General features: G+C 35.9%; 1 protein-coding gene across 1 annotated transcript in view; it reads left to right on the forward strand.

Annotated features, from left to right (window-relative positions):
• Positions 1 to 20,359, forward strand: part of Adamts19 (ADAM metallopeptidase with thrombospondin type 1 motif, 19) — a 247,398-nt gene that overhangs the window by 213,896 nt on the left and 13,143 nt on the right. The window contains exons 18-20 of the mRNA XM_013025479.1: positions 1,987 to 2,122; positions 7,968 to 8,172; positions 10,474 to 10,626. Of these exons, the coding sequence (XP_012880933.1) occupies positions 1,987 to 2,122; positions 7,968 to 8,172; positions 10,474 to 10,626 (494 nt within the window). The remainder of the gene's footprint in view (positions 1 to 1,986; positions 2,123 to 7,967; positions 8,173 to 10,473; positions 10,627 to 20,359) is intronic.

Below are 20,359 nucleotides of genomic sequence, written 5' to 3' on the forward strand. Positions count from 1 at the left end.
AAAGAGACACTTCTCCAATGAAGAAATAAAAATTTCCAATAGACACATGAAGAGATGTTCATAAAAAAGAAATAAAAGAAATGCAAATAAAAACAATATTGAGATTCCATCTCATCCTAGTTAGAATGGCCATTATCAAGGTAACTAACAATAACAGATGCTGGAAGGGATGTGGCCAGAAGGGAACACTGCTACACTGGTGGTGGGAATGTAAACTTGCTCATCCACTCTGGAAAGCAGTATGGAGTTTCCTCAAAAGACTAAACATAAAGCTTCCCTGTAACGTAGCAATCCCACTCCTCGGCATTTACTGAAAGTCCACAAACCAGGCCACACTAAAGCCACCAGCACAACCATCATGTTCATTGCAGCATTGTTTACCATAGCTAAGATAGGGAATCAACCCAGATGCCAAATGTACAAATGATCAAGAAATCAAGAAACTGTAGTATATATACACAATGGAATTCTATGCTTCCATCAGAAAGAATGACATTGTCCCATTCATAAGGAAATGGAAAGACCTGGAAAAAAATTTTACTAAATGAAATAAACCAGATCCAAAGAGACATAGGCTGCATGGTTGCTCTCATTTGTGATCATTAGAATGTGCCTAAAAATCTACAAGTAAACCCAATGTGTAGTAAAAGACAATTACACTTGGACATCATTAATTAAAAAGCACTCTAAACATTCACGAAGCAAGAACAAAGGAGACTACTCTTAGGAGAGAGGATCACAAGGGCTCAATAGCTATGTGCATATGGTCATATAAAATGATGCTTATCGAAATGAACTCCAAGAAATGGAAACAAAAGTTTTTATTGTATTGTTTGCAGGTTTTTTTTTCTCCTTTTGTTGCTGATTTTCATTTCTGTACCCTTTGTCTTGTATATAAGTCTATCTGATTTGGGGATGGGAAGCAGAGGCACCGAAACAGTGAGGTACAGTCAAAGGATGGACCAATTCAGCAGTGATACTCACTAGACACTACATTGGATATTAATTATACAACTTCGGGGGAGTGGAGTCAGGAGGGAAAAACTGGGAGAAAATGAGGGAGTGGTGACGCTGTTCAAAAGGAAATGTCCTCATTACCTAGCTTATGTAACTTTAACCCCACGGTACATCACCTTTACAATAAAGTTTAAAAAATAAAAAAACAAACAAAAGTTTGCTTATAGAACTAAGCAAAATTAATGTAGTATACAAATAGCCATTATCTCCTAAAACTAGATTTTATTATTGGAGAGTTTTCTACCCAAGTACCTTTTGGTGGCTCATGACTGGTGTCCTAACTACTCAAGAGGCTAGGATCTGAGGATCACAATTCAAGGCCAGCCTATGTAGAAAAGTCCATAAGACTCTTATAACTAGTCAACCACATAAAAGGTGAAAGTAGAGGTGTCACTCAAGTGGTAGAGCACCACCTTTGAACAAAAAAGCCAAATGAAGTCCTGAGTTCAAACCCTACTTCCAGCACGCACACACACACACACACACACACACGCACACACACAAAACTTGAGTTTTCTGATATCTGGTAGTAGATGCCAGAAGTTTTATGGTTTCTTTGGGGGTAAAATGGCAATTATTTCAGAAGGAAAGATTCCTGGAATTTTAGTGGTTGTTTTGTGCTTTGAAGAAGGCTTACTATGTATGTTTAATGCACGTGGACAGCTTTTAATCACTAATATTAAAAGATGGCCACTGAAACAAATCAATTAATATCTTGTCATCTAACATCATCATCATCACTTTGTACTGTAATATTTCATACTCAGCTTGTAAGGAAAAAAAATTCCTCAACCCTAACCATACATTTTGTTATGTAAGTAGTTAATCATATCATCTTCATTGGTCTAAAATTGGCAGAAACTAACATTTATGTAAAATATCCTATTATTTTAAGCATGAACAGTTCATGACTATATTTCATAAAGACCTATGATAACATTTTGTTGTATGTTTATTTGCTCTTTTCAGGAGAGAGGAAGACAACAGTATCCTGCACAAAAGTCATGAGCAAGAATATCAGCATTGTGGACAACAAAAAGTGCAAATACTTAACAAAGCCAGATCCACAGATTCGAAAGTGCAATGAGCAACCATGTCAGACAAGGTAATCATATTCTGGCAGTCACTGAAGCATTATCTGCCTGTCAACCTGTATCCTTCTCAGAGTACTATTATAATCACATTTTCTTAAGAAACATAGAATTGCATATGTACCAAAATATAAAGTAATTAGAACAGTTAAGAATGGTTAAAAACATAAGGCCAAGATTTACAACTTGGACTATATTCTCCATAGTGCTATAATAACTAAGTGAGGAGGAGTGGTTAAAGTTTAAATAATTTTAAATATTTGTTGCCTTGTAATTCACGGCTTTAAAAATATGGCTATTTGGGTGAATTCTTTGAAATGAGAAAATGAGTTGTTAGAAATTCCCAGAGGTAAATGGACCAAAGCAGGACTGACCAGGACCCAGATCTTACTACTGGGCTTGGAAGTAGTCTGTGTGATCCTTCTAGCTGTAGAACACTGAGTTTTCAGTGTAAACTGCCTAATTCTTCATCTCCAAACATTTATTTCCTTATCCTCTTCTGATCTAGAATTGGGATTTAATATTTGCCATTTGAGCCACATCTTCAGCACCTGTTTTTTTTTGCTTTAGTTATTTTTAATTTATCTATTTTAGACAGGATCTTGCACTTTTGCCCAGGGCTAGCCCACACTGCAATCCTCCTACCAGCTGGAGTCATAGGAATAAATCACCATGAAAGTCATAGAATAAGATGGAGTCTGTCTTTTTACTCCAGTTGGCCTTGATCTGTAGTCCCCTTGATCTATGCCTTCTGTATGGCTAAGATTAATGTAGGCTATTCTTCCTAGTCTCTCAATAATCAGATTTCTGACTTAGGTCCTAGTTTTCCCAATACGTACTAGGCAACAAAGCAGAAAAAAGGAATTCACAAGTAGGCAACTAAATAAGTGTTTGAAGCATCTGCAAGTAGCAAGGAAGAGAGAACGCCTTATAGTAAACAAAGATGTAGCAAAGATCGAAAAGTGTATCTTGGAGCAGCCTGAAAGCAAAGCTACTTATCAATGCTGTCATCTGAAGGCTCTTAAAAACCCCACCTGTTGCCTCATAAAAATCAATGCTAGGGCTGGGAAGGTGGCTCAGTGGTAGAATGCTTGCCTTGCATGCATGAGCCCCTGGGTTCGATTCCTCAGCACCACATAAGCAAAAAAAATAAAAACGCCAGAAGTGGTGCTGTGGCTCAAGTGGTAGAGCGCTAGCCTTGAGCTGAAGAGCTGAGGGACAGCACCCAGGCCCAGAGTTCAGGCCCCACGACCGGACCCCCCCCAAAAAAAAAATCAATGCTAAGCATAAGCAGGATTCCACCCTAGTGGAATAGTAGATAGTTTTAGAGATGGTGTGACAAGAAGAATGTGGAATAGACTGATTGCTCTAGCACAGTGACAACAATATTTACTTTATCTGACACTCTGGAATTTGTTGACGCTCACTCGGACATAATCCTCAAAAAAAGCCTAAACAGAGAATTGATCTCCCTTTCCATAATCACTTCAGCAATGCAACTGTGCTGAATTTATACATCCAGATATGTAAAGAATTTGTAGCTTTGTAACCCTCATAATTATGCCTCATTATAATTTGCTACCATAAAGAATTAATGTGAGAGGGGTTGAAGGTAGAAGAGAAAGAATTTCCAATTAAATGATTTTTGTACTTTTTGTTTGTTAAATAGTCAGCTAGGAAACTAGTCATATATCTAGGCAAAAATTCAGTTCTGGGTTTCTTATTCCATATCATTCCCCTCACCTGTTTATAATTTTTTTCTGAATTTTATTATTTCTGCCTTGCTGCAAAATTCATATTTGGTTCAGGTTATATAATCAATTGAATCTTAGGAGTGTTTGGAAATTGTTTTCTTCATTTACAACATTGAAATTTTAAGTATATCATATACTTAATGCAGATGTACTTAAAGCATATTGTTAATTTTAACTTTTTTTTACAACCTAATCTGAACAATTTTCCCTACAAGCAAATATGTGCTTATAAAAAATAAGAGAGCAGAATGATTTAAAAAAGGATGGGCAAAATAATGGATTATTTAAAATAGGTATATAGAATATACTGAAAAGAATTAATATACTTTTGTGTATGTGCTGGTACTGGAACTTGAACTCATGGCCTGGGTGCTGACCTTTAGCTTCTTCACTTAAGAGTGGTGCTTTGTCACTTGTGTCAAATCTCTATCTCCATCTTCTTGCTAGTTAATTGAAGATCAAAGTCTCATGAGCTTTTCTGCCACGGCTGGCTTCAAATTGCAGTCCTCCAATTTCATCCTCCTTAGTAGCTAGGATTGCAGGTGTGTGCCACTGACGCCTGACTAAACACTTAAAATAATGTGTGTACACTGCACCTTCCTGGGGGTGTACTTTACAACCTGTCTCCATGAGTAGATGAACTAATGAAGACCCTCTGTGATGCAGTGTAGTAATCAAGCAGACTAACGTGGCAGTTATTGTTACCCACAGGTAGGTGGCCTAGGCAGTGGGATGGAATGATTTTTTTTTTTTTTTTTTGTATTTGGTGCAGACAAAAATATAGGTAGAACTTTTGGACTTTATCCTATCAGCTAAAGACTCTGGATCTTTGTTGTTTTCTCAATTACTAAGAAGTTTCTTTCAACTTTCCTATCCATTTTAATAATTTAAATTATAAATTGTCTTCTGAAATATTCATTAAAATATTTCAAAGTACCATATATTTTACATACTATGTAGTTTTCCCAAGTGGAAGAAACAGTAAGTTTATCTAATATATCCAAAGGATTCAAGGACTGCAATAATGATTGGTCACTCTTCAACCTGGGCTCTGTAGGGGAAGAGTACACATCAGAGGCCATTCTCAGCAAGCTGGAAGGAAAATGCCTTGGTAATGATTCAATAAAATGACTCAATAAAATAGACGCAAAGATCTGTTTATTTCAATATAAATGAATTCTAAAATACTCAAAGGTTTTTCCTTCCTAAGAATCTAGTTTATATTTTACTTCCTCATTTTAAACCTTCTTTAAGTAATAGATAAAGTTACTTTTATCATTGTAAGAATCTTACAAGCTGGGCACCCGGTGGCTCAAGCCTATAATCCTAGCTACTCAGGAGGCTGAGATCTGAGGATCACAGTTCAAAGCCAGCCCGGGCAGGAAAGTCAGTGAGACTCCTATCTCCAATAAACCACTCAAAAACCAGAAGTGGTTCTGTGGCTCAAGCAGTAGAGCGCTCACCTTGAGCTGAAGAGCATAGAGACAGCGCTCACACCCAGAGTTCAAGCCCTATGACCAACAAGAAAAAAAAAAAAAGAATCTTACAATTGGTGGCTTATGCCTGTAATCCTAGTTACTCAGGAAGCTGAGATCTGACTGAGGATCATGGTTCAAAGCCAGCCCGGGCAGGAAAGTCCATGAAACTCTTTTTCTTTGTTCTTTCTTTCTTTTCTTTTTTTTTTCCATGAAACTCTTATCTCCAATAAACCACCGGAAAACCTGAAGTGGCATTGTGGCTCAGTGGTAGAGTGCTGGCCTTGAGCTGAAGAGCTGAGGGACAGCACCCAGGCCCAGAGTTCAAGCCCCACAACCGACACACACACACACACACATACACACACACACACACAAACTTACAATTGATTTATTTAAACTTGTGAGATTCTGTAATTTACATGGAAACTGCAATTGTGTCTCCCAGGTTCTAAAACTAGAAGGGAAGATCCATACATTTAAGTTGCGACTATTTTCTGAGTATTCTATATAGATATGTAATACAGTCATAGTATTTAATACATATCCTATGCAACAGAAAATTGAAGAAATGGATTGGGTTCAGAGCAATGGAAAAGAATGATGAAAGGGATAGCATAGATCAAGATGCATTGCACTTGTAAACTGGGTTGTTGAATGGTAACTCCTTTGCACAACTATGTAAAGATAATAAAAACATTATGAAAATGAAAAGCAAAATGTAAAGTAAATCTGGAAGATGAATATTTACTTGAAGGAAAATCTACTGGCGGAATCCAAAGTAAAAGTGTAAGCCACAATCCCCCCTTAAGAAGCTGGTGAGTAAGAACTTAAAAAATTAATACTATACCATGACTATTTTGATATTTTCCTTCTTTCTGAAACAGAAATACATGATCACGTAGAATTAAAAGTGATACTAGGCTGTAATGTGAATCAAAATGTGATTCATTAGTTTGGTAAACCTAAAAAAACGGAAGCTATTTTTTAAGATAGAGAAATCTAAACCTCATTTTAAAAAACATTTAGTGCCAGGTGCCAATGGCTAATGCTTATAACCCTTGCTACTCTGGAGGCTGATATCTAAGGATCATGGTTCAAAGCCAGCCCGGGCAGGAACATCCTTGAGACATGTATCTCCAAATAACCAGCAAAAAGCTGGAAGTGAAGCTGTGGCTCAAGTGGTAGAGCCTTGAGTGAAAAACTAATAGATTGCACCCAAGCTCTGAATTCAAACTCAAGTACAGAAAGAAAGAAAGAAAGAAAGAAAGAAAGAAAGAAAGAAAGAAAGAAAGAAAGAAAGAAAGAAAGAAAGAAAGAAAGAAAGAAAGAAAGAAGAAAAAAAGAAGGAAGGAAGGAAGGAAGATTTACTGAACAGCTGATATGTGTATAGGTATGAAAAGCAGAAGGAAGGTGGGCCTGTGTCTATGAGGAATTTATTTCTATAGTAAAAAAGGAAGAAAGACCTATTCTTTAGGCAGGCTCTGAGCCTTTCTACTTACCTAGGAGGGACCTAATAAGCTGTGTCCCTCTAGGGGCCAGGTATTGAAGGGCAGTGGTAAGAACAATCCTGTGGATTTGAAGGATAAGCTATTCTGGGAGGAAGAGACTTGGAGAGAGTAGTCAAAGATTCTGGCAGAGGACTTTGCATAAACAAAGGGCTTGGCATGTTCTGCATATGGTTTACTATGTGAGCAAGTAGAAAATGAAGCTAGAGAAATATACATATATATATATATATATATATTTATAAATCACTTCAAAATATACTACAACATATATATATATATATATCATATACTATAGTAGTCTCTTTTAGATATGTATTTATTTTATATGATTCCTTTACCTACAGTCAACTGCAGTTTAGTGGAAAATTCCAGAAATAAGCAATTCATAAGTTAAAATCACCTGCCATGTGAGCGTGAGAAGTCTTGCTTCACTTACTTCATTCTGCTTTGAATGTGAATCAATATCCCTTGTCGCAGGACTTGTATTTAGACAACCATCACAAGGTAGTCTACGTCACAGTGCCCCAGTCACTTACTGCAGCTGTCTCATTGCATGAACATTTAATTATCTCATATCACAAGACTAATAAGGACAGCAGGACAACAAGGCTTTGTGAAGGAAAAGGAAAGCACATGAGTGCTAGACAGAGGTTTGGCTCTGAGGCATGTATATGTCTGTCTGGAAGAATATGTCTCCACTCTTCGGTAAATTACTAAACCTATATGCTGTTTCCTTTTCTATAATTGGTTAAGATAGTTGTACCTAATAAATGGGGTTATTGTTAACATTCAAAATTCAAAGATTGGGAATAACTTCTAGACATTAGCAATTTTATACTTAAAGATACCTCAATATGGTAATATGAAGAGCAGTATAAGCAGGCAAAATGACAAGGGGAGAATCAGATATATTCTTATTGTACTAAGAACAAGACCCTAACATAAGGAATACTAAACATAAAAGACAAGAGAAAGTGTAGTTTGGAGAAAATTAAATGTAATAGATGGTACAAAGTATTGTGTGCCTCTTTTCTTTCCAACTATAGACACACCAGATAGATGGTAGGTATGTATCTCTCAAGTTGTTTTCAATGACTCTGACTCATTCTTTACTTTTAGATGGATGATGACAGAATGGACCACATGTTCACGAACTTGTGGTAAAGGGATGCAGAACAGGCAAGTGGCCTGTACCCAACAACTAAGCAATGGAACTCTCATTAGAGCCCAGGAGAGGGACTGTGTGGGACCAAAGCCAGCCTCCGCCCAGCGCTGTGAGGGCCAGGACTGCATGACTGTGTGGGAGGCAGGAGTCTGGTCTGAGGTGCGATACACACCCACTTCCCTTTACCGTCTCTCCTCTTACCTAGATCACAGCATTATCTATCAGATCTAGAATCTCAGCAGCATAGTCGACGTTTGATATTACTAATTTTATTTAAGTAATTTTGAAAACAAAAATATATTTACACTCTACTCTATAAATGTGATTGTAAGGTTAACTACCATATAGCCCAAGGCGAAAAGAATGTATTATTCAAACTGCTGGCCTGCACACTGTGGAGGTCCAGGATGTGTCCTTAGACAAAAGGGAGGGAGCAGCCCCCAGGGGTGCTGGTCACCTGGGTAATCCAGGTACTGGGGGGAGACTTCTGGCAGTGGACATGTGCAGTCCTATGTGGAGAACAGTAGGGGAGGAGTCTAAATGCAGACTCACACAGAGAAAGCCACCCTTTTCCTGGGCAGACCCAACAATGATAACAACTAAAGGCACTGCTATATTCAATTCGGAATCCTCCTTTTTTTATGTGCGTGCTCTGATTACCCTTTGGAGGAAGCACACATTAAGAAGAAACAAAGGAAGTTAAATTTTTACTTTATATTTGCTATTTTGTTCATGAATAATAACAAATACAAAGAACTCTACATTTTCACCATTATATAAATATTGGTGAAGATATTTTAAAGAAATTAAACAAATCTTACTTAAGTAGAACTCAGTGTACCACAATGAACTTGTAGTGTGCAATGTGGAGATGGTGTTCATACCAATCCATATATTTTCTGCACTTATGACAGAATGGACCACTTGTTCATTTATGTGCAACTCACTGTATATCATCACTGATTTTTGTGAAAGCATTTGATGTGAGATAATGGATGCTTGAGTCTATGCAAATACATTCATGCTAGTATGTTCACATTCACATGGGGGAAGACACATGAATGCCCCAAAGAGCAAAATCATTCACATGCTTAATTTCAAACATTAGATAGTAAATGATTTGTGATGCTGGGCACTGGTGGCTCATGCCTATAATCTTAGCTACTCAGGAGGCTGAGATCTGAGGATATCAGTTCAAAGCCAGCCCGGGAAGATAAGTCCATGGGACTCATCTCCAACTAACCACCAGAAAACCTGAAGTGGTGCTGTGGCTCAAATGGTAGAACACTCCCTTTGAGCTGAAGAAGAGCTCAGGGACAGTGTCCAGGACCAGAGTTCAAGCCCCATGACCGACCAAAAAAAAAAAAATCTGGTAGAACGCTAGCCTTGAGCTGAAGAGCTGAGGGTCAGCACTCAGGCCCAGAGTTCAAGCCCCACGACCAACAAAAAAATAAATAAATAAAAATAAAAAATCTGTGAAATAACTAGCTACTATCTTAAAAAATAAAGGTAATATGAATTAGACAGTTTAGTTACTAAATAGTGTGTGTGTGTGTGTGTGTATGTGTGTGTGTGTATGTACGTGCTGGCATTGGTTTTGAACTCAGGACCTGGACACTGACTTCTAGCATATTTACCCAAGGCTGGTACTTTACCACTTGAGTCACAGCTCTACTTTCAGCTTTTTAGTTGTTAATTGGAGATAAAAGGGTCACAGACTTTCCTGCCCAGTTTGACTTCAAACCGTGATCTTCAGATCTCAGCCTCATGAGCAACTAGTATGTATTGCATTTGTGAGCCACCAGAACCTGGCAGTCTCTAAAATATTCTTTTATTCAACCTTGTTTCAAAAACCACATTAGAAGCACCAGATTTTTTCTGTTACTTTTCTAGGTTGATTCATAACTTCATTTTCATGTTTTATGTGAACTTTGGAAAAATAGATTTTTACATTGAATTTGATGAGTTCAATCTTGATTTCCTCTGTTTTACTTTCAGGATATTTGTAAGGAATTCTTTGAAATGTTAACATTTTCACCATCATTTACTAAATCTAAAGCAAAGAGCAAATATTAGCACAAATAAAATGAATACTTTTCATTACATAGAGAAATTGTAATATTTTCTTGTATAAGTAGTGGCATATAATTTATTTTTCCACAAGGCATTAATCAGTATATATTATTTGTCTTTCTCATATCATCCCAATGTTATATACCACTCTGTATAATAATGGCCTAATATGCCCAAAACCACTTACCTACAAAACTGTGACTTAAGCACCGTATGGCCTCACATACAGCTGCTTAGCTGGTTTTGCCTTTAAACTTGTCTTTTAACTTCTGTTCTCTGGTTTTTATGTTGGTGCTGGGATTATGAGAAATAATTTAAAAGCAGTACATGATGTAGTTTATAGTACATATCTCAATCACCAACTGAATCCAGATCCTTTCATCTCAGTGCTCAGTCAAGTGTGGCAAAGGTGTTCGTCATCGGACAGTGAGATGTACAAACCCAAGAAAGAAATGTGTCCTCTCCACCAGACCGAGGGAGGCTGAAGATTGTGAGGATTATTCAAAATGCTATGTGTGGCAGATGGGTGACTGGTCTAAGGTGAGAATTTCTCATCCATTTCCATTCATCAGTTTTAATAATGTCATCCTTACTAGGTGCTATACATATACTAAGAAGTTTAAGAGGGACAGGGAGCAGAGACAAAGATCATGGAGCAGGGAATATACTATATCTAGGCTTAAATTTATTTTCCTGTGATCATGAACTCTCTAGAATGGCATTAAGATTAAGTAAAATAAAACTTGTATTTACCACCATATTTGATAATAGCTATTACCATTGTTTTATTGCTAATTTTCTTATTATGTTGTCAGGTTGTTGTTGTTTTGTTGTTAGTCATAGGGTTGAACTCAGGACCTCATGCTTGTTAGGTTGGTACTCTAACACTTGGTCATACCTCCAGTCCTTTTTGTGCTGGTTTTGTTTTATATAGGCTCATTTCTGCCCAGGCTTCTGGGCTCTGATCTTCCTATTTGTGCCTCTCAATTACCTAGGAAAACAAGTATATGTCATAACACCCAACTTTTTTCCTCCTGAGATGGGGACTTGTAAAGGAGTATCCCAAGCTGGTCTTGGAACTGTCGGGCTCCTGATAGCAGTTCTTGAATAGCTGGAATTGTAGCAACAGATCACTGGGTCTTACTTCTCAAAATATTTCTGAACAAAAGTTATCAGTTAAGTAAATTAAAAATTTAAGTAAAGAAGTTAACAAGAGAATCAAGCAAAGGGAACTCACATGTTGATAGGTAAAAGACAATAGTTTTCCTCCAATTTTTGGAAAAATCAGAATCCTTGAAGTCCTTTAATCGAATTTAGTGGATGCAGTTCAGTTATAAGTGAATAAGAAGTTGTATTTCACAATACTGATAATGTTTCCTTAAGATTTACATAAGTAGAACCTCATATGTAATTGGACTGTGGAAAAAATTAACATATCTACTCTATAACGTATTTTAAAAATCTTTTATTTTAAGAAAAACTTCTAGTTGTATCTTGGTAAAATAGACTAGCTCTAACCTTCTAGATTTCAGAAATGTAAGTATCAGTTAATAATTCTATATATTCAGTTGTGATATATTATCATGGAATCACAGATTCTTGTCTTGGAAGACAAGAATCCTCTAGCTTCTCTTAATTTATAAATGGGTAAAGAAGATGCAGCTGCTCCTGTGTGTTGAGGAGCTGGTACTTCTTCAAATGTAACCTCCTATTCATGGAGTCTGCTGTAATGAGCCATTTCTCACTGGGGCTCTGCAGGACACCCTGGTACACAGTCTAAGACTACCCCTAACTACAGTAAGACATTTAACTCCAACCATGCAGTCTTTTATCTAGCGGACCACTTAAGAAAGTTTATCTTTAAGAGTAAGCAACTTTCAGGCTGCAGAGAATTTCAAACTAACCACAATTAACTTCTGTTTTGTTCATGATTTATGGTTTTCCTTATTTGAAAGAAAGCAGTGAATTAGGATGATGGGGAAAGACATTGGCTTGAAATTCAAGAGATGGAGGACAGTTTATATGAGTGTGTTATATAAGTGAATAAGTTAATCCATTGAATGTTTACATATTTATCCCCTATCAAAAGATAAGGGAAATAGACAAGAACGTCTTTAAATTATATGTGTATTAATTCTCCTTTCATCTCTTACATGTAAAGTAGGATGAGGAAATTATTTTAAAAAGCACTAGATAAAGCTGGGAGGCAAAGTTGCCTCCTGATCCTTTTCCCTTGTAGTAACTCATTTCTTCCTTATTTCATTTCTGATAGTAAAGTTTGAACACTATCTTTCCTTTTTTTTTTTTTGTCTGTCATGGGATTTGAACTCTGGGCCTGGGCACTGTCCCTCAGCTCTTCAGCTCACGGCTACCACTCTACCAATTTTTTTTTTACATTTTATTATTACCTTTAGGTAGTTGTACAAAGGAGTTGCCATTTAACAAAGCAGTTTATGAATACAGTATATCTTGATTAATGTCACTACACTGAATCCAGATCCTTTCATCTCAGTGCTCAGTCAAGTGTGGCAAAGGTGTTTGTCATCGGACAGTGAGATGTACAAACCCAAGAAAGAAATGTGTCTCACTCATCTCATCCTTTCCCTTCTCTTAGTTTTGTAGGATATACCTTGAATCCTTGGTGCATTCTCCCCTCTTCTCCTCTTTATTCCTTTTCCCTTGACCCCACCCAACCCCTTTCAAATACCCACTTCCTGGTATTTATTTTGTTGAACTTCGATTTTGCCTTTGTAAGGAATTTCACTATTTGAGCTGTCCCTTGAATCTATCATATTTCAGTTAATAGATTTGTATATACTTACATACCATCCAATATATTTACATATAAGTTTATAAGCTAAATCTAGCTTCCACATATAAGGGAAAATATGCATCCTTGTTCTTTCTGGGCCTGATTTACTTCACTTAATATTACTTTTCCCAGGTCTTTCCATTTTCCTACAAATGGTATAACATCATTTTTTCTAATGGATCAGAAAAAATCCATTGTGTACGTATACCACAGTTTCTTGATCCATCTATTATTGTGGGACATCTGGACTGAATTCCATACCCTGACTATGGTGAATAGTGCTGCAGTAAACTGATTGTGCTGATGTCTAATGTGTGTTATCTCTCTTCAATTTTTATTGCTAGTTTATGCTTGGGTGATGAGGATCAATCAGAGAGCTTCATGCATCCTAGACAAGCACTTACTAGTTACCAGATACATCACATCCCTGGATATCTTTAAATAATTATTCCCTAGGGCAAAGAAGAAGAAAAGCTTGAAAACCATTGCAATAAATGAGCTCTATTTTTCCAACCTTGCTAATAAAAGTACTAACAGTGATAAATATTAATCCCAGCTCAACTACAAAACCCAAACATTTACTTACAAAACCAGAAGATCCTGGTTTTGTTGTGATATTTAACATAATAGAGGATCTTATTAAGGAAACAGGGATAGGGTAGCTTGTTATCATGACAAATTGTATTACTTTTTATTTGTTTTTTTGGCCAGTTGTGGTGCCTGAACTCTAGGCCTGGGCACTCTCCCTCAACTCTTCAGCTCAAGGCTAGCGCTCTAGCACTTGAGCCACAGCGCCACTTCCAGCTTTTTCTGCGTATGTGGTGCTGAGGATTCAAACCCAGGCCCTCATGCATGCAATGCAAGCACTCTACCACTGAGCCACCTTCCCAGCCCCTAGTATTACTTTTAATTAATGAAGTGTTTCTGTCTGATGATCTCTCATTTTATGGCCTCTTATTTTAGAAAACTAAATATATAGACAACAGTGGTACACACCTGTAGTCCTAGATACTCATGAGGTGAGATTTGGAGGGGTGATTGTGTTTCAAGGCAAGCCCAGGTAGAAAAGTCCAAGAAACTCCATCTCCAAAATAATCACTAAAATGCCAAGTTAGAAGTGTGGCTCAAATGATAGAGCACAAGTGGTGAGCAAGCAGGCCAATGGAGCATGAGACCTTGAGCTCAAGCCCAAATATGTGGCGATAGATAGATAGATAGATAGATAGATAGATAGATAGATAGATAGATAGATAGATAGATAGATAGATAGACGAGTGGATAGATAGATAGATAGATAGATAGATAGATAGATAGATAGATAGATAGATAGATAGATAGATAGATAGATAGATAGATAGATAGGGAAGTTCATCAAGAATGCTGATTTTGTTTTTATTCTAAATTCAAAACGAACTTTTCAAATGTATTTCAATTATATATGTAATTCTTAAGTGTATTTGGAGTGATTTGGTTTAAATTTTTTTATTACTATACAGCTCTCTAGCTGCAGTACAGACTCTATGAGCCTCTCTGTGCCTGCTTCTTTCTTTGCTTATTTACAAAATATGCTGTGTTGTAAATTTGTTAGTTTCCCCCAATTTTTTGAGATAACTATGTCTTCTTTCCCATAAAGATATTTTCTTCTTTACTTTTGAGGTCTTGGCATTACAAAATTAAACAACATTGTGCACAAATTAAAACCAGTGGCTCCATGTGAATTTTATTGATTTCATTCCTCCTTTGATACTTCTGAGATACTGCTTTTCTGTTGAAATGGAGACCATCCCAAAATAATTACAGACAAAAAGAATAATGCTGTGATTATTAACTTTCAGTGATGATAGTATCCAGGGACAGAGAAAATACATAGTTCTCCTATTCTATCATCTTTGTCCCTGGAACAGAAATAGATGTGAACCGCTGTGAATGGATTTTGGAGCTCCTGTGAGGGTGATAGATGAGTTCATCTATCAACTTCACTCAAATTTTATTTATATAATTTAATCAGTCAGTGCATCTAATATTAAGCCATGGATTCACTTAAATTGGGAATACTTAAGATATTGTCTATATAATCTAATACTGAATATTCAAACTTCCCTTGATAATAACAATGTATCACTCAGAGAATAAAGTAGAGAACATTTTATATTCAGTTCTCTTACTGCCTAAGAGTACATTATTGGGAGAAGGTAATGTTAAGAGATTCACACTAAGAAGATGGCTTATACCTTAACCTATATTCACTGTATTTCTACCAGGCAACATATTTTCTAGTATTTATGTTTCGGAGAGTTTTGTGTAAACTGTAGAAGAAAGACTCACAGACTGTGACCAGAAAAAAATTTAGTATGCTGGAACAAAGCTGCTATAAAGATTTTCTCTCTGATTTCTAAGTAGATGTAATGCAGGCTATGCTGAACATTGTTCATGTTTACTTCATAGAGACTGGAAAGTTGGCAAAAAAAATAGGACACAGAGTACGGCTGCTTTGTTCTGGCTTGGGTTCACCACTGACACAATTGGACGTCACATTCTTACTATATCTCTGATAGGATTAGTCTGAAGAGCTTTCCAGGGGAACAGGACATGGCCCACATGTTTCTCAGCAACATAAATCTGAATTCACTCATGAAAGCTGTCCTAAGTGTGGAATACTGGATTGAAAAATAATGCAGTTCCTTGTGTTTAATAAAATGACATATTTTCTGCTTGAATTTGACCTTCTTGCCTGTATTTGAACTTCTACAACTTCTGGTTTGCATTATTGAAGGACAAGAGAGCAAATGAAAGCATTATTCCATCTATCTGTTATGTAAAATTTGATGCTTTTTTGGAAGCTTTTATAGATTTAACTTGTCTCCATATCAATTAGTGATTTTTATTCAACTGAATTTTAATGATAAGACATCTCTGAGTCTCTAATTTTTCCTGATCTACTTTTAGATTCAATTCATACTTACTCCATCCTGTAAAATATGGACGATAATAGTTTGGGCCATATATCAAGTTAGGACATTATTAATAGGTGTTTGGACTATGAATATGAGTCTTTTTGAGATGAAGTAATCCAAAATAAATCTAGAAACACAGTAAATCATTTTGCATGATTTAGTTTGTACAGCTACTTGGGTATGTGTTTATGTAAATGTGGATAGACTAAAAACTTCAAACACGATGAGTCACTTTTAACTTATCTGGCATACTCAGTTTGCTCAGTTGAATAAGATAAAAATTAGAGCTATAAGAACTTAAAAATAAGGTAACTATTGGATAGGGAAATGTGTCTCTTTAAATGCATAATTTCAGGCTAGAGTTAAAACTCAACTGGTAGAGAACACTTGCCTAACATGCACAGGGCCTAGGTTTAATCTCCAGCAATGGAAATGGAAATACATAAATGAATAGGTGCATAAATATGTAATTAAAGCAAGCTTTTTAATTATAAAATCACATGCAAAAAAAGTGAATTCCTCTTACTTTGATTATTATCTTCAGTTAAAATTTTCTGTGCTTATAAATCTAGTTATCAACCTTAAAATGGTGTTTTATAATTTTTCTGTATCTTGGGGACAATGTTGTAAGCTAAAAAGAAAATATTGATTTCATGAGTTTATTTTTGAAACTATGAAAGGCCTTCATACATCTGAATTATTTCTAGCAGAAATAATGCTTTTTTGTGTGTAAATACTAATACAAAAACGAACTCGGCACCATATGCTCCTATTCATTTTTATTCTCTAATGGTTGGCATTCTAACACCTCTCAGACTTTTTTGCCCTGGTTTGTGCCACAATCCTAATTAGCTAACATTACAAGTATGAGCCACCAGCACCCAACAAAAATAATTTCCTTAACCATATTATAATTGATGCTATAAAATTCCACTTGATTTATTATCCTATAGATTCTTAAATATTGTAAAAAATTATCATTCATATTATTTATATTGTTAACCTATTTTTAAAGAAGTTCAAAGATAAGATGTATAAAGTAATCAAACAAATTGTACCAGATCTTTCTAAAAGTATACTTTCTATAATCAAGCACTATAACTTCAAAGTGTCTCTGTGTTAAATTGTTAAAATAACAAATGTAAAACAATAGAAACAATAATTTCACAAAATACTATTTACTGATGTGTTTAAATCTAGGAAGGAAAATGGAAGATTTATTATGCTATCACTTTTAAGCCTGTGGTCAATAAGTCATTGATTTGCATAATTTTTCAAGTCTCTTGAAAAAATAATGTCTTATTTTAGTTATGGTGGATTTTTAGAGAGATAAACCATGAGAGTATGAAGCACTAAAAAATTGAACTAACAGGCTCACAGATTCTGTGGTCTGATCATCTGCCTTCTATTTTCTGTACAGAAGCTTAACTTTCCTTAAAATTAACATTGACAGTGTTGCTTGTGACTTATTGCATGGGTAAGAATTTAAGAATTATCACAAGGCATTTCTTCTAACTGAAGGAAATCTCTGAGTCTTTGTGGGAAATTAAAAGAAATAAACCTTGATATGACCATCAAGAATATTGTTTGTGCTGCACATGTAGGTCTCAATGCTAGAGTGCTTTCCTAACTTCAAAACCGTAGGTTTGATCCCAACATATCATAAAATAAACAGAATGGTGCTCTGAAATAAATTGTGTATCTTTGGAAGACAATGGTTGCTGGAATTGAACACAGGGACTCATATGCACTCCCACTAGCTACACATTCAAACACAGATAACATAAGCTTCTGAATCACACACCTCTGCACTCCAGTGTTTTTTTTTTTCACTCAGTTTCAGTAATTCTAAGCAAAGATTTCTTGCTGCCCCTTCATGTTTCTATATGAATGGATTGACTCAATGTTGTCATAAAGTCCATCCCAATTACAATCATCTTTCAGAGGTTTTCAAAATTCATGTAAGAGAATATATACAGGTATTGTTTTAATATAAATAATATAAATCTTGTTAAGATTTCCCATTGAAAAATAAATAATTTAGCAGCAAATAACCAATTTATTTATCTTTCAGTATAATTACCTTTATTGTAGGAGAATATAAAATAGAAATATTAAGCATCAACTAAAACTAGAGAATAATAGTAATGAGTAAAATGAGAATAAATTTTTAAAAACTAGACTGTAAAGTAGGTACAATTAATAAGTTGAATCAGGTCATAGGAAAGATATAAATGTCATTGCTTACATAAGACTAAATTTATATTAATTTAAGAGATCTTTAAAAGACTTCAATTTCCAAAGTTCTGTCATCAGGGATGAATGGTCTCCAGGTCTGCGAAATCCTGGTGTAAATTAAAATGAGTAATTTTGCTCATTTGCTTTTAGAAGTTTCAGATATTTTTAACACTTTTCTATATTTGGTAAATTATAGACAGGAAATATAGTATTTTTCTTTTCATTTTTGGTTTTACCAAAGGTAATGTTTTCAGAGGATGTAGGTAGATGATATTTTATGTAATACATTTTGGGTGAACTCATGACATTATTCTAACTTCAAATGCTGGTGCTATACAGTTTTTTCTAGCTGTAGGAAATTTGTACATTATCTCTATCTTGGAGAGTTCTTCTGAACCCAGCTAGTCTTAGCTGGCATTTCTACTTAAGATTATTTTCTAATTGCTTCTACCAATCAGTCAATATTTGAAATATATAACTTTATTATTTTTATAACTATAAACTATCACATAGAGCTGTTGAACAGATGTCCTATAAACAATTATAAAAGTATTTCACTGAAAACATGATGGTTGTCAGGTGCTGGTGGTTCATGCCTGTAATCCTGGCTTCTCAGGAGGCTGAGATCTGAGAATTGCAGTTCAAAGCCTCTGGGCAGGAAAGTCCATGAGACTCTTATCTCCAGTTAACTACCAGAAAATGGGAAGTGGAGTTGGGGCTCAAAGAAGTAGAGTGCCAGCCTTGAGCAGAGAGCTCAGGACAGTGCACAGCCCTGAGTTCAAGCCCCTGACACCCCCCGCCCCCCCCACACAATTATCGTTGGACCAATCAGTGAAAGAAACCAAGGATAGTGGCTTGAGTTTTAAAGCATGAACATTCACCATCCTTGTTGAATTAGGACAACAGAAATTTTGAACTAACCCATACTAACAAGTTCCATGAATTATGAGATATTCAATTCATAGTATCTACAGTGGATTGCAGTAGTTTTTAAAATATCTACAGATAATAGGGTTAAATTTTTCTAAAACTTACTAGTAAATAAGAAGTATGGAGTAAGTAAATAAAAGTAAATAAAATAAGTAAGTAAATAAAAAGCATGGAGAAGACATATGGTGCCAAAATATGTTCATTTTTCTTTCTTTTTGCTGATACTAGAGCTTGAATTGAGAAACTTATGCTTACTCAGCTTCTTCTTTAAATTTTTTGTATGGTTATTATAGAGAGTGGTTACAGTTACATAAGTCGGACAACAGGTTTATTTTGTTTTGGACAATATGACTCCTTCCCTCACACTCTCTCAGCTTTTCCCTCCAATCCCTGCCCACAAGTTTTGTGTGTGTGTGTGTGTGTGTACACCACATTTTTTTGATCCATTCATCTACTGAGGGATGTCTACTGGATTGGTTCCATATCTTAGCTATGGTGAATAATGTTGCAATAAACATAATTGTGGTGGTAGCTTTAGTATGGCCTTGTTTGTGGTCATTTGGGTAAATGCCCAGAAGTGGGATTGCTGGGTCATAGGGAGTCTTTTGAGGAACCTCCACACTGCTTTCCCGAATAGTTGAACAAGCTTACAATCCCACCAACAGTACAGTAGTGTGTCCCTTTCATCTACATCCCCTCCAGCATCTGTTGTTATTGAATTTCTTGATTTTAGCCATTCTAACTGGGGTGACATAGAATCTCAACGTTTTTTCGATTTGCATTTCTTTTTTTAATTTTTTATTATATTTTTTTTGTGAAAATACTGTACAGAGGGGTTACAATTACATGGGCAAGATAGTGAGTACATTTCTTATCAAGCATTGTAGCCTCCTCCTTTGTTTACCCTTCCCATCCCTTCCCATCCTCCCTCCCCCACACCCATTTGCATTTCTTTTATGGCCAGAGATGTTGAGCATTTCTTCATGTGTCTATTGGCCATTCTTATTTCCTCTTCAGAGAAATCTCTCTTTAAGTATTTAGCCCACTTATTAATGGGGCAGTTGTTTCTGTGAGGATTTGTTTTGGACGGATTTAATTTTTTGAGTTCTAAGTATATTTTAGATAGGAGGCCCTTGTCTGTTTTATGGCTAGTGAAGATCTTCTCCCAATCCATGGGCTTTCTATTGATCTTACTAGCTATGTCCTTCGCCATGCAAAAGTTCTGCAGTTTCCTGCAGTCCTATTTGTCCAACCTTTCTTTGATCTGTTGTGTTTCTGGGTGTTTGTTCAAAGACCTGTGCCAAGGAGCCCTAGAGTTTCTCCTGTTCCTTTCTGTCAT

The sequence above is a fragment of the Dipodomys ordii genome, unplaced genomic scaffold (assembly GCF_000151885.1).
Source record: "Dipodomys ordii isolate 6190 unplaced genomic scaffold, Dord_2.0 Scaffold85, whole genome shotgun sequence".
Taxonomy (NCBI): domain Eukaryota; kingdom Metazoa; phylum Chordata; class Mammalia; order Rodentia; family Heteromyidae; genus Dipodomys; species Dipodomys ordii.